We start from the raw sequence: 14,014 nt of genomic DNA, 5'->3' as shown, positions 1-14,014 counted from the left end.
AGAGTGCTATAAAAGTGTGGCGATCGAACTATTTCAGTTTCCTTCTAGAGCACAGTAGAATTACCCATAGGGGGCGTTGTAGCACGAGCGGAGTTTGGGGCTCCTGGTCGTGGCTGTTCTCCTACGCACGACGTTGATTCTATCTATCGCAAGCACTGCCGCACGCAAACTCACGGTTGGGTTCCGGCTACGGACAGAAGCCGACAGCGTCACGTCATCCCGACCGCTCCCCTGAGTTCTATTCTAGGCCTGCATCCTACATGGCGCCAGCTCGACAAGGAACCGCGCACTCCACTTCCGCTACGTGTTATTGCATTATTTACCTCAATACCATATAAATGTTCAATTTCTATGACGTTAATATTAAACTACAACCGAACAAGTGTTAAAGTTTCAAAAAAGAGCAATAAACAACATTTGAATTCGCAATTCACGCTCGTGAAATTAAAACAGCAAATAATTCTTAATTGAGATTAAGATTGGACATCAGATAATTGATATGATGCAAACATTAATCAACAAAATATTGACAAAAAAAAAACTAGCAAAGATTTATAAAACAAAGGAAAAAAAACAATCTGGTGTGAAGTAAAACTTGTGCAGACAAAAATTACGTGAGGTTCGGAACTGCAGAGCATGAAAATTAACGTTCAATTAAAATTATGTAGCAAAGAAAATTACTGAGGCTAAAATTGTGAGATAGAAAAATTGCAAAGCTAACAAAATTATATGAGTCTAATATTTTGTCCATTTGAGTTATTGGTTAATTTTTTAAAAGTGAAGTTATTCAGCTGCATTGTGGGCCATCGTTTTACATTCCTCAAACAAACACATACAAAAATATAGCGGGCAATCTGGAGGTTCAAAATGGCGTCGGACGAATGCGTCGTTCAAAAAAAATACATCAAAAAATATGTCTCCCAGAAATGTGATCAATTCTGTGGCGCTCAGCAAATAATGGTCTAAATCAAAGGAATAAAATGCACTTCCCACCTGACCCACAATGTTGTTAATTTGTTTAACGAGATTTTACAGTTCAAATATGTACTCGGTTTGCAAATACTCTTTCAACATGGCCGCTGTTAAAACAAAGAATGTAACTGATGTTAAATTATGCCACACTTTATCAAAAATTCAAACAAAAAATTTTCATTATGTTAAATTATGCCACACTTTTTCAACGATTCAAACAATTATGCCATTATCCAAGTGATCAGTTACTTAAAACAATTAGCTTTGAGTGTTTATATCGTGAACTGTCCCCAGCTTATCCCAGACAAAACACATGATAAATAAACACAAAATGCATCAGACGTTGCGAGAAAATATGTCTCGGTTATAGCTTTCCACGTTGCGAGAAAATGATGATATGATAATAATTACCTAAAGACAGAAATTTTTAATCCCCCCGTAATTCAGTCCACGATATTATGAATTCTACCGCACTTTCATGGTCTTTTCCTAGAGTGGGGCAACGTTAGATTGATTTAACTGCCGTAAATAAACTATTAGCAATCTTGTGTGGGGAATTAAGAAGTGTTTTAATCTAACATTTAAGTATAAGCATCCAGAAACCTTATTCATAACTCGATAAACAAAGGGCGCGTCCTGATTAAGTGAATTTCATGAAATCTCCTAGCAAGTACTTGATGTAAACAAATTCCTGACTGTTAAATTGTGTTAGAACTAGTTAACGATTAAAAATCCTAACATGAACTGTGAATTTATAAACAATAAAACAAATTTACACAACGTGTTAGCGTCGGTCGAAAATTCGCCCATTTCCGCTTGAAAAAAAAACGGCAAGAATTAGCTACGCCTCTTGTGAAAACTGTGGCGTCGTCATCGTTACGATTAATTTTCGTTAAACAAAGGCTCTTCCTTTTTTATTAACTATCAAACCAACTAAACTTAACCTAGCTAACTCACCACGTAGTTGCACTCACAACAAACAAACCAAAAGTGACGCCACCGCACAGAATGACTCATCTACCAAACCAGCCAACTTCTACCAACCCTCTAACTAAAATTCCCTAGCAAAACTACCAGCTACCAGAAAGAACTAAACGTGCACATGGTTGCCTATGTTTAGCGATTTTCTTGATTAATTTTTTTTTCAAATTCAAATTATTCAAATGCGATTTCGCGCCACTGTAATTTTTTTTCAGCGCGACATTTTAATTCATTTGGTCACCACATTATAAATCATGTGTTCCGATTTCGCCGGGCAATGTTGTGCTTTAATTTCAATAAAATCCAAATCCTATATTTCCTGAATTTATAATGTTAAACTAAAATAAATAATTAGATCGTGGACTGGACAAATCTCCATACCGAATAAAAGAAAGCACATATGCAACAAACACATCTTAGCAGGTATTAGCCCCGCCCACCCACCCTCTCTTTTCTTAGAGGGTAGGTCATCTGCCAAAATCAGTCTTCTCTTAGCAGGTACTAGCCCCACCCACCCGCCCTCTTTTTTCTTAGAGGGTATGTCATCTGCCAAAATTAGTCTTATCTTGGCAGTACTAGCCCCACCCGCCCGCCCTCATTTTTCTTAGAGTGTATGTCATTTCCCAAAATCAGTATTATCTTAGCAGGTACCAGCCCTCGAAGAAAATAAAGGGCGGGTGGGTGGGCCTAGTGCTTGCCAATATAAGGCTGATATTACCAAATTGCATACCCTTGAAGAAAACAAAGGGTGGGTGGGCGGGGCCAATACTTGCCAAGATAAGACGGATTTTGCCAAATAACATACCCTTTAAGAAAAGAAAAGGAGGGAGGGTGGGGCTAGTACTTGCCAAAATAAGACTGATTTTGGCAGATGTCATATCCTTGAAGAAAATAAAGGGTGGGTGGGCGGGGCTAATACTTGCTTAGATAAGACTGATTTTGCCAGATGATATAGCCTCTATCCTTCATTTTCTTAGAGAGTAGCTCATTTGCAAAAATCAGTTTTATCTTAGTAGGTCCTAGCCCCGCCCACCCGCCCTCCCTTTTCTAAAGGGTATGTCATTTTTCAAATTAAGTCTTATCTTAGCAGGAACTAGCCTCGCCCACCCACCCTCTCTTTTCTTAGCAAATATGTCATTTGCTAAAATTAGTATTATCTTAGGAAGTACTAGCCCCCTAAGAAAAAGGGCGGGTGGGTGGAGCTACTGTTTGCCAAGATAAGGCTGATATTGCCAAATAACATACCCTTTAAGAAAATAAAGGGAGGACGGTGGGAGTAGTACTTGCCAAAATAAGACTGAATTTGGCAGATGTCATATCCTTGAAGAAAATAAAGGGCGGGTGGGCAGGGCTAATACTTGCCTAGATAAGACTGATTTTGCCAGATGATATAGCCTCTATCCTTCATTTTCTTAGAGAGTAGGTCATTTGTCAAAATCAGTTTTATCTTAGTAGATACTAATAAAATTACATACGGTCAAAATCAAAATAGTAATTTGGGAATAAATGTTTAAATTCAGTCTGTAAGAAAATAATTAAATCTGTGAGAAAACATTAAACTTGTAAGAAAAAATTAAACCGCCTTCGGTTTTCGAGTCCACGATGATATTAATTTAATTGATGAAATTTTCAAGGTCTTGTCTTTCAAAATGGATCAACTATTTTATAAATCTTGAGTCAGAAGTCATGGAATGTGATTAATGTAATTAAGTACTTAAATTAAAATGTCAAACTTTAAATATATCATGATTAAAATATGAGTTAAACCTGAATAAGTGAATTTCTTGCCACCCGCTTAATGGGAATATCTCATTAGTGTTGCTAAGACACTCCTAAAAATTACCCTCTTAATGTAATTATTTAAATTATTATTCCTCGAGAAATAAATAAAAGCAATATAATAATAATAAAAATATGTGTCTTATTAACTGTACTTCGGAAACGTTAAGGCAGGTGTGGGGTTACAAAAGACTACTGTTACACTGTACTTAAAATACTATAAAATGACTTAGTTTCAGGGCTGTTTTAACCTGATGATGTTGGACATGTTTCACCAGAACCTAATTTTATATTTTTAAAACAGTTTCCTTGTAAATATTTAAATACTTTATGTAAATACATATGAATCCACATTGTATCGGGCGATTTTTAAAATATCTGCTCTAGTTGACCATTACGTCAGCTGGTTCAATTGTACTACTCGTAGAAAATTTAAAAGAGTGACCTACATTTATGTGGCGTTTCAAAGATATCTCTCTATCTATTGGAAGTGCCTTATTTTTGTAAAAATGAGCATATGAAGCGTTATATGTTGTGATTACACTTGCAGATCCAAAATCGCCAAAAGTATCGAAGACTCCACCACCGAGTCCTGCCGACTTCATAACCAAAGAACAGGCAGCCGCAATCCAAGGTAGGAATTCACAAATCCAATTCAGACACCTAGCTTGAAATTTCAAAGCAGCGCTTATTAGTAGTTGTTGTGCAAGAAATATTCAACCCATTTTTGTTTATTTAAAATCAGTGGAAAGAACAAACCAGTGAAGAATATTTCCTGCACAAAATGTGGCATATCAATTATGGAGAGTTAATCGTATTATGACACATGTTCTAACGAGGTCAGAAAACCTACAATGCTCGTAATCTTTTCTAGAATTACGACAAAAAAGACGTGTTGTGTTTGTATTGAATCGAAAATTTTGCATTGTTTCGATATGTAAAAATTTTGTATTAAGTTGTTTATTGCTGGTGGAAACTAAATCTAATTAACTGAATTGTGACGATCGTATCGATGACACAGAAGTGGAAGTTCGAGACCGTGACTATTTTTTGATCCTTGGATATCGTATGGCTTCTAAATCTATTTAGTTCACATGTCGTATTTATCGAAAGAAATTGTTTAGTACGTCGCGATCGTTCGTGTCGCTGGTTCGTTATTTCGACTAATATTTTTTTATTTCAGCGGGGGTGAGTACAATTTTTTTTTAATATTGCTCTCATGCTCTGAACTAACGTCATGTGTCCTATTGATATGCCACATTAATATGGAGTTTGCAGTTGGTTAAACAAGTTAGAATTTATGTTGGTAGTAGCGAAAAAATGTTTGACAATATGCTTTTCTGATTTGTTTCTCAATCTTGTTATAACAAAATGTTTTCACAAGAAAATGAAATAGTAATTCGTTCCTTGCCTAAGCCCCACCTTCCTATAATATGGATTACCTGACCTTTTTGACGACAATGCGACGATTTTTCAGTGATGATAGCAAAATCGTCTCGTTTTCGTCGACAATACACACAAGATTAACAAACAAGAATTTAATACATTACTGTATGTGCAACAATGCTTTGGTGCAACAAGCTTTTGCCTATTAAACAGTATTAATTACTAAACAAGTAAATAACAATACCTTGGACGATTAACTAGAATTGGCCCCCTTTTCTAACAAATATTGCAGAAAATAAATCATCTGTGTGGGCGTCAGTGTTTTATTTTTCCATAACGTTTCCGTTTTTTCATTTTATTGCTTCTAATACACACACAAGCTTTCATGCCAAGCCTTTGTATATAGCAGTGGCCGCTTATTTCATTTCAGTTGTTTTGTTAACTTTCAGTTTGGCAAATGTAGAACGAAATGAGCGTCTTTCACACACCTCATGCCGCATGGCTTTTGAGTTTTAAGGACCAAATAAAAAACTTCTAAACTGTAATGTTTTGGACGTGTCGATGTGTGAATCTTTCGAGTTCGTTGGACAGCTTTTTTCAAACCGCACCTATTGACTTGGTGGAGGGTTTGGACAAAAACTGTTCCCATCATTTAGTTGTATTCGATACGACGTTTGATTTTCAGTTTGTTTATTTCTACGTTTTGTAGATATGTATATAACTTTGAATAGTTTTGTAATTACTATCCGATACAGCTAAGTGTGATCTGTGTTACCATTTCATACACACTACATCCATTTTTGTTTGAAAAAAAAAAGACATTATAAATAAATCATTTCAAAATACTCGGATGTTGTTCGATGGTAGTAATTGCGAGAGTATTTTGAAACGAAATATTAAAAATCGTCCATAGACATCCTCCTTCTTCTGTCACGCCGTCCGTCCAATTGTCTCCTGTTTGTTGGCTTGGTAAACCATAATGCAAACTCCATGAATCTGATAGGGACTAAAAGTGGTTGTACATATTGTGCATGTTCACTCTTACCACTTCTCGTGGCGCCTTTTTCTTTCTGTTTTATTAAGTTCTTGTTCGATTTGGTGTCGAGAAATGGTGAGGGCGAAACAGATTGTGTGACGTATTGGGTCTTTTCGCGGCCTCGGGCTTCGTGTAGCAAAGGCTATACCAAGGTTAGTGATTTTTGGTTAGTTTTATTTTTCCTTTTATTTGGGAAGTATCCGGACTAATTAAATGTACAGAGACCGCCGCGGGTTTTTATTTAATTCGTTCCGATCTCCCGTTTGCTAGTTTGGGCATTTTTTTTAACTTGTTATTACATTGTTGGCATCTATGCTTTCGGAATTATGCTGTTTATACTGTTGATAAATTCTTTTACTACAATAACAAAGTAGAAAGCTTATGGAAATGTGGAATGCCTTAGCCGGCTTTTATATTATTCGACTTTTAGCTGTCGTTTCCTCGTTCCTTTCTCCTCAACTACCCGAAACACATCTTTTCCGTCACTCATCTCATGATTTGTGTGGGAGTCGAGGCGGTGCCTCTTGCCATGATTTATTTTCTGAAATACAAATTACCAAATTTGATAAAATATTGTGAGAATCCTGTTGCACTTGGGACAGATTAAACACTGATTTTCCACCGACAACCTCCTTTTATTTTGTTCCTTGCGACAGTAGCGTCGGCGTCGCCTCAAGACGACGACGATTCGCTGGACACTGACGGCTTCCGCGAAGACCAGTGTTTGCTGGAAACGCCAACGCCAAGCGAAGAACCCTCTATAGAAGGAAAAGATTACTTGTCGAATTACCGGACCGGAGATATCGAACTCGAAGAAGTGACTCCGTACGACGACATTCGCCAGTACTACCAACACCAAGCGCGACTGTTCGCGGGACCGCGCAAACGCCTAGCCTCAACCGAAGACTTAGAAGTCGACGGTTCCAATCCTTCCATTGACAATAATCTGCCTTCCAATCGTGATATTGCTCGTGTTAATTTAGAAAGTAATAGAATTATCGAATCTGATCCCGTACTGCGACCGGGCGAACTGAAAATACTGAAAGGGTTCCAGTCGCCCGAGGAGAAGGGTGCGAAAGATTCGAAGAAACCGGAAGACTGGGAACGCAAGGAACGAAAGACTGTGGAAAGACTGCATGGTGGAGGCGGCAAGGGAAAAATACCTCCTTCCGAAGAAGAATTTCGAATAAAAACCACACCTGACAAAAAAATCGCCGTGGATTACACGGAAACAAGTGATAAATATAACAACGAAGAGTACGCGAATCATGTGAGTAGAAGTACGTCGCCTCTCACCAATAAGGAGATCGCTCCCACACCGGATACCACCCCCAATGTACCCAAAGGTACTTATCCTACCCCCACCTTAGAACTCGTAATTGGTCGCAAGGAAGTTCGAACGAAAGAAGCCTCGGCTACGGCTGAAAGTAGGTTAACCCTATATGGTACTAATGACGTCGAGATATCAATCAAATCGCAGTCCCACATCTCCGTCACCACGACGCGAAGAGACGAATCGGGAGTTGAGACGTCCGAAACCGTAGACGTAGGCGTCACAAATACCACCGAAAAAAGAGGGAGACCTGTAGACAAGTCTGACTACATCATACCGCCTCCTGCCATAGAGACTGTCCAAAAGAAACGCGAAGAAACTGTCAATTTTAGCGGTACTAAATTAGTGTATACTTACGATAATTTAAGCGAAAAAGACGATTCGCATGCCGGTTCGTTAGCTACAGAAGATAGTTACTCACACCACGTCACCGATACTGGAATTTCTCTAACTCGAGGTACCACCGAAACAATCACCAGTCCTGTTGCGAAAGCACCCGACGTACTACATGGTCTACAAACCACAGGCTTTGTCTCGGACACTGCCGTAGATGTGGAATTGGAAGAGTTCGAATGCACGGATGCCGGTCTGAGTCCGATCCAAGCCGACGAGAGTCTGCCTCAGGAACCCTACTTTGAGGAAGAAGTCCATTTCGTCGACGCCAATACTAGTCCTATCGAATTCCCCGAATCCGCATCCATGGCCTTGTCGCAAGTCGACACCTCAGAAGCTGCGACTCTTACCGACCAAATAGACACGAAAGACGCCTCTAATAGTCCTATTAAACCCGAAGAAAGTCCACCTTCCCTATCCGACAAACTAAAAGACGAAGACATTCTGAAAAGCAGAAGGGGTTCAGGCGATGTTAAAGCCAAGGTGAAGTTATTGGAACAAACGATAAAATCACCTTCACATGCAATGAAGCGAAAGAAAGAAGTTCTGGATTCCGAAGACGAAATCAGCAGCATGAAAGATGAAGATTATCGAGGGTCCAATGAAACTCTAGCACAAATTGATGATGACTACGACAAAACAGAAACAGTTTCTGATGATTCAGAGTTCAAGTCAAAGCCTGCAGTGTCAACGCATACGAAGCAGGTAGGTCGAAAAATCGCTGAGCTGCAGAAAATTTTTTCAGGGTCTAGTGATTTGGAGGACAGTGAGGAGGAACCTAAACGACCAGTTCTGAAATCAACGAAAATCAAGGAAAAACGGGAAGTCGTCATTAAAGAAGACAAGGCTAAGCTTGAAGCCAAACCTATCGTTGACGGCGAACTTATTCCCAATGGTCTCGACGTGTCAGACAAGTCTGATGAAATCGAGGTAAAGTCAGTCAGAGATAAACGAGCGTTATTTGAAGAATTAATTTCGAAGTCTCAGGAAGGAACACCTAAGAAAACTGTTTCATATCAAGACCGAATTTACACAGAAAAAGAATTAAGCGAATGCGCGCAAAGAATTGAAGACCAAATAGTAGTAGAAGAGAAAATCACTCCAAGGAAAAGATCGATGGTCAAACTTGTGCAGAGTGTTAAGGAAGACAAACCTTCTATTCCTGTTCCAGTCTGTGAACCACCCTGTGAAAAAGTTATTATTGACCATAAAACTCCGTCACCTCTTACACAAGAAAGCGAATCAGATTTAACTGAAACTGAGTCAGAACGAGAAAGTAAAATTGTAAAAGAAATAGGAAAAGTTGTCCAAGCACAAGCTGAAATACTTGAAGAAGTTAGTGGTCGTTTAGAAGTCTGTGAAGAACCTTGTGAAAAGGTACATGTTTCCAAACTTACACCGGAACTAGAAACAAGTGTCATTATTGACAGTCATATAATTAAAGAAGCATTGGTTTCAAATGCAAAACTATTAACGACAATTGCCTTACCTCCCACAGTACTGGAAACAGAAACCACTAAATTAGATCAAGTAATGTCTAGAGTTGACATAACTGAAGAGTTAGAAAGAGAGATTTTACAGCAACGAATGAAAGAAGAAATGGAAATGAGTAAAAAGTCCTTACAACTCGATACCAAATCTTTGGAAAGAACTCAAAGAATCAGTGAAAAACAAGTTCAAAAATTAATGTCAGAAGTTTTGGAAGCTACAATACAGATTAGGGCAGAAGTGAAAGAACTAAAACCAGATTTAACCCCGACACCAGAGGGACAATTAATACAAATCATTAGTTCGTCTTCGATGGATCATATAGGTGATCTGGAGCAAATTGAAGAAGAATTTCAAAAAGACGAAATAAGGTCTCCGCAGAAGTTGGTAAACGAAATTCATCTTAATGATATCGATTACATTCCCGAAACACCTGATGACTACTATGCAGCTGACCTTGATTTGTCAGAAGCAGACAGAACCGTAGAAGAAAAGAAGAAGAAAATATTGGCGCGACAAATAATGGAAAAGTCCTTAACAGCCCAAGACGTGTTAGGAATAAAGCGTGGCATGGTAATGGAAAAAATAATGAAAAAAGAAGGTGAAATTAAGAGAGTTGAAGAAATGTTAATACGAGGACAGTTCCGCAAAGAAGAAGACACAACTAAAGATATATTCCTAAAAGAACAAGATCTTTCTATTTCTGATTATAAAGAAAGTATATTGACTGAGTCAATTCCTCTTCATAAAGAAAAAATTCACATTTCGGAGGTTTCAACTAAAACTAAAGAGGAAGTAAAATTTACCACATCCAAACTTGTGCAGCAATTCGAAGGCATAAAAGAAGTCAAGGTTGAGAAGGCAAAACTGATGGAAAAACCGACTGTTGCAAAAGAAGAAGAGGTTCCGATTCCAAAAGACGAATCCCCTTCTGCCGAAATTCCATTGGACACTAAATTAACAGAAGACCTTAAAGTAGAGGAAATCAAACTAAAAGAACACTTAGTAATGAAAGAGTTTGTTGAAAAAGAAGTTAAGGTTCTTCCTCCTAAAGACAAGTCTCCCACTCCCGAAGTTTCAAGAGATATTAAAGACAAAGAAGAAGTTAAAGTAAAAGAGGAATTAATAGTAAAAGAGCTTGTTGTAAAAGAGGAAAAAGTTCCTTCTCCAAAAGAGAAATCTCCCACTCCTGAAATACCAACTGAAATCAAACTCAAAGAAGAAGTTAAAGTAGAGGAAATTAAAGAAAAGGAGGAATCACCAGTAAAAGAGGTTGTTGAAAAAGAGGAAAAGGTTCCTTCTCCAAAAGACAAATCTCCGACTCCAGAAATTCCAACAGAAATTAAACTCAAAGAAGAAGTTAAAGTAAAGGAGGAATTAATAGTAAAAGAGGTTGTTGAAAAAGAGGAAAAGGTTCCTTCTCCAAAAGAGAAATCTCCCACTCCTGAAATTCCAACTGAAATCAAAGTCAAAGAAGAAGTTGAAGTAGAGGAAATTAAAGAAAAGGAGGAATCACCAGTAAAAGAGGTTGTTGAAAAAGAGAAAAAGGTTCCTTCTCCTAAAGACAAATCTCCAACTCCGAAAATTCCAACAGAAATCAAACTCAAAGAAGAAGTTAAAGTAAAGGAGGAATTAATAGTAAAAGAGGTTGTTGAAAAAGAGGAAAAGGTTCCTTCTCCAAAAGAGAAATCTCCCACTCCTGAAATTCCAACTGAAATCAAACTCAAAGAAGAAGTTGAAGTAGAGGAAATTAAAGAAAAGGAGGAATCACCAGTAAAAGAGGTTGTTGAAAAAGAGGAAAAGGTTCCTTCTCCAAAAGACAAATCCCCGACTCCGGAAATTCCAACAGAAATCAAACTCAAAGAAGAAGTTAAAGTAAAGGAGAAAATAATAGTAAAAGAGGTTGTTGTAAAAGAGGAAAAAGTTCCTTCTCCAAAAGAGAAATCTCCCACTCCTGAAATTCCAACTGAAATCAAACTCAAAGAAGAAGTTAAAGTAAAGGAGGAAATAATAGTAAAAGAAGTTGTAAAAGAGGAAAAAGTTCCTTCTCCAAAAGAGAAATCTCCCACTCCTGAAATTCCAACTGAAATCAAACTCAAAGAAGAAGTTAAAGTAAAGGAGGAAATAATAGTAAAAGAAGTTGTGAAAGAGGAAAAAGTTCCTTCTCCAAAAGACAAATCTCCCACTCCTGAAATTCCAACTGAAATCAAACTCAAAGAAGAAGCTAAAGTAGAGGAAATTAAAGAAAAGGAGGAATCACCAGTAAAAGAGGTTGTTGAAAAAGAGGAAAAGATTCCTTCTCCAAAAGACAAAACTCCAACTCCGAAAATTCCAATAGAAATCAAACTCAAAGAAGTTAAAGTAAAGGAGGAATTAATAGTAAAAGAGGTTGTTGAAAAAGAGGAAAAGATTCCTTCTCCAAAAGAGAAATCTCCCACTCCTGAAATTTCAACTGAAATCAAACTCAAAGAAGAAGTTAAAGTAAAGGAGGAAATAATAGTAAAAGAAGTTGTTGTAAGAGAGGAAAAAGTTCCTTCTCCAAAAGAGAAAGCTCCCACTCCTGAAATTCCAACTGAAATCAAACTCAAAGAAGAAGTTAAAGTAGAGGAAATTAAAGAAAAGGAGGAATCACCAGTAACAGAGGTTGTTGAAAAAGAGGAAAAGGTTCCTTCTCCAAAAGACAAATCTCCGACTCCGGAAATTCCAACAGAAATCAAACTCAAAGAAGAAGTTAAAGTAAAGGAGGAAATAATAGTAAAAGAGGTTGTTGTAAAAGAGGAAAAAGTTTCTTCTCTAAAAGAGAAATCTCCCACTCCTGAAATTCCAACTGAAATCAAACTCAAAGAAGAAGTTAAAGTAGAGGAGGAAATAATAGTAAAAGAGGAAAAGGTTCCTTCTCCAAAAGACAAATCTCCCACTCTTGAAATTCCAACTGAAATTAAACTCAAAGAAGAAATAGAGGAAATTAAAGAAAAGGAGGAATCACCAGTAAAAGAGGTTGTTGAAAAAGAGGAAAAGGTTCTATCTCCAAAAGACAAATCTCCAACTCCGGAAATTCCAACAGAAATCAAACTCAAAGAAGAAATTAAAGGAAAGGAGGAATTAATAGTAGAAGAGGTTGTTGAAAAAGAGGAAAAAGTTCCTTCCCCAAAAGAGAAATCTCCCACTCCTGAAATTCCAACTGAAATTAAACTCAAAGAAGAAGTTAAAGTAGAGGAAATTATAGAAAAGGAGGAATCACCAGTAATAGAGGTTGTTGAAAAAGAGGAAAAGGTTCCTTCTCCAAAAGAGAAATCTCCCACTCCTGAAATTCCAACTGAAATTAAACTCAAAGAAGAAGTTAAAGTAAAGGAGGAAATAATAGTAAAAGAGGAAAAGGTTCCTCCTCCAAAAGAGAAATCTCCCACTCCTGAAATTCCAACTGAAATTAAACTCAAAGAAGAAGTAGAGGAAACTAAAGAAAAGGAGGAATCACCAGTAAAAGAGGTTGTTGAAAAAGAGGAAAAGGTTCTATCTCCAAAAGACAAATCTCCAACTCCGGAAATTCCAACAGAAATCAAACTCAAAGAAGAAGTTAAAGGAAAGGAGGAATTAATAGTAGAAGAGGTTGTTGAAAAAGAGGAAAAGGTTCCCTCTCCAAAAGAGAAATCTCCCACTCCTGAAATTCCAACTGAAATCAAACTTAAAGAAGAAGTTAAAGTAAAGGAGGCAATAATAGTAAAGCAGGTTGTTGTAAAAGAGGAAAAAGTTACTTCTCCAAAAGAGAAATCTCCCACTCCTGAAATTTCAACTGAAATCAAACTCGAAAAAGAAGTTAAAGTAGAGGAAATTAAAGAAAAGGAGGAATCACCAGTAATAGAGGTTGTTGAAAAAGAGGAAAAGGTTCCTTCTCCAAAAGAGAAATCTCCGACTCCGGAAATTCCAACAGAAATCAAACTCAAAGAGGAAGTTAAAGTAAAGGAGGAAATAATAGTAAAAGAGGTTGTTGTAAAAGAGGAAAAAGTTACTTCTCCAAAAGAGAAATCTCCCACTCCTGAAATTCCAACTGAAATCAAACTTGAAAAAGAAGTTAAAATAGAGAAAATTAAAGAAAAGGAGGAATCACCAGTAAAGGAAGCTGTTGAAAAAGAGGAAAAGGTTCCTTCTCCAAAAGCCAAATCTCCCACTCCTGATATTCCATCTGAAATCAAACTCAAAGAGGAAGTTAAAGTAAAGGAGGAAATAATTGTAAAAAAGATTGTTGTAAAGGAGGAAAAAGTTACTTCTCCAAAAGAGAAATCTCCCACTCCTGAAATTCCAACTGAAATTAAACTCGAAGAAGAAGTTAAAGTAGAGGAAATTAAAAAAAAGGAGGAATCACCAGTAATAGAGGTTGTTGAAAAAGAGGAAAAGGTTCCTTCTCCAAAAGACAAATCTCCCACTCCTGAAATTCCAACTGAAATCAAACTCAAAGAAGAAGTTAAAGTAAAGGAGGAAATAATAGTAAAAGAGGAAAAGGTTCCTTCTCCAAAAGACAAATCTCCCACTTTTGAAATTCCAACTGAAATTAAACTCAAAGAAGAAGTAGAGGAAATTAAAGAAAAGGAGGAATCACCAGTAAAAGAGGTTGTTGAAAAAGAGGAAAAGGTTCCTTCTCCAAAAGACAA

General features: G+C 37.2%; 1 protein-coding gene across 20 annotated transcripts in view; it reads left to right on the top strand.

Annotated features, from left to right (window-relative positions):
• The window catches only part of LOC135127974 (ankyrin-3-like), a 188,828-nt gene that overhangs the window by 92,268 nt on the left and 82,546 nt on the right, over nt 1-14,014 (top strand). For 19 of the 20 annotated variants that reach the window (XR_010280311.1, XM_064054712.1, XM_064054711.1 and 16 more), the window contains one exon: nt 4,283-4,366. Coding sequence is in view for 18 of the 20 variants with exons in the window: in XM_064054712.1 (XP_063910782.1) it covers nt 4,283-4,366 (84 nt within the window). In the remaining 2 variants the exon portion in view is untranslated. Of the gene's footprint in view, nt 1-4,282; nt 4,367-4,869; nt 4,921-14,014 lie in introns of those variants that run through there. The other variant, XM_064054704.1, reaches the window with a different exon arrangement.

The sequence above is a fragment of the Zophobas morio genome, unplaced genomic scaffold (genome assembly GCF_036711695.1).
Source record: "Zophobas morio isolate AGI-343-1 ecotype UQ-CSIRO unplaced genomic scaffold, CSIRO_AGI_Zmor_V1 ptg000012l, whole genome shotgun sequence".
Classification (NCBI taxonomy): Eukaryota; Metazoa; Arthropoda; class Insecta; order Coleoptera; family Tenebrionidae; genus Zophobas; species Zophobas morio.
This window is presented reverse-complemented; position numbering and strand designations above follow the sequence as displayed.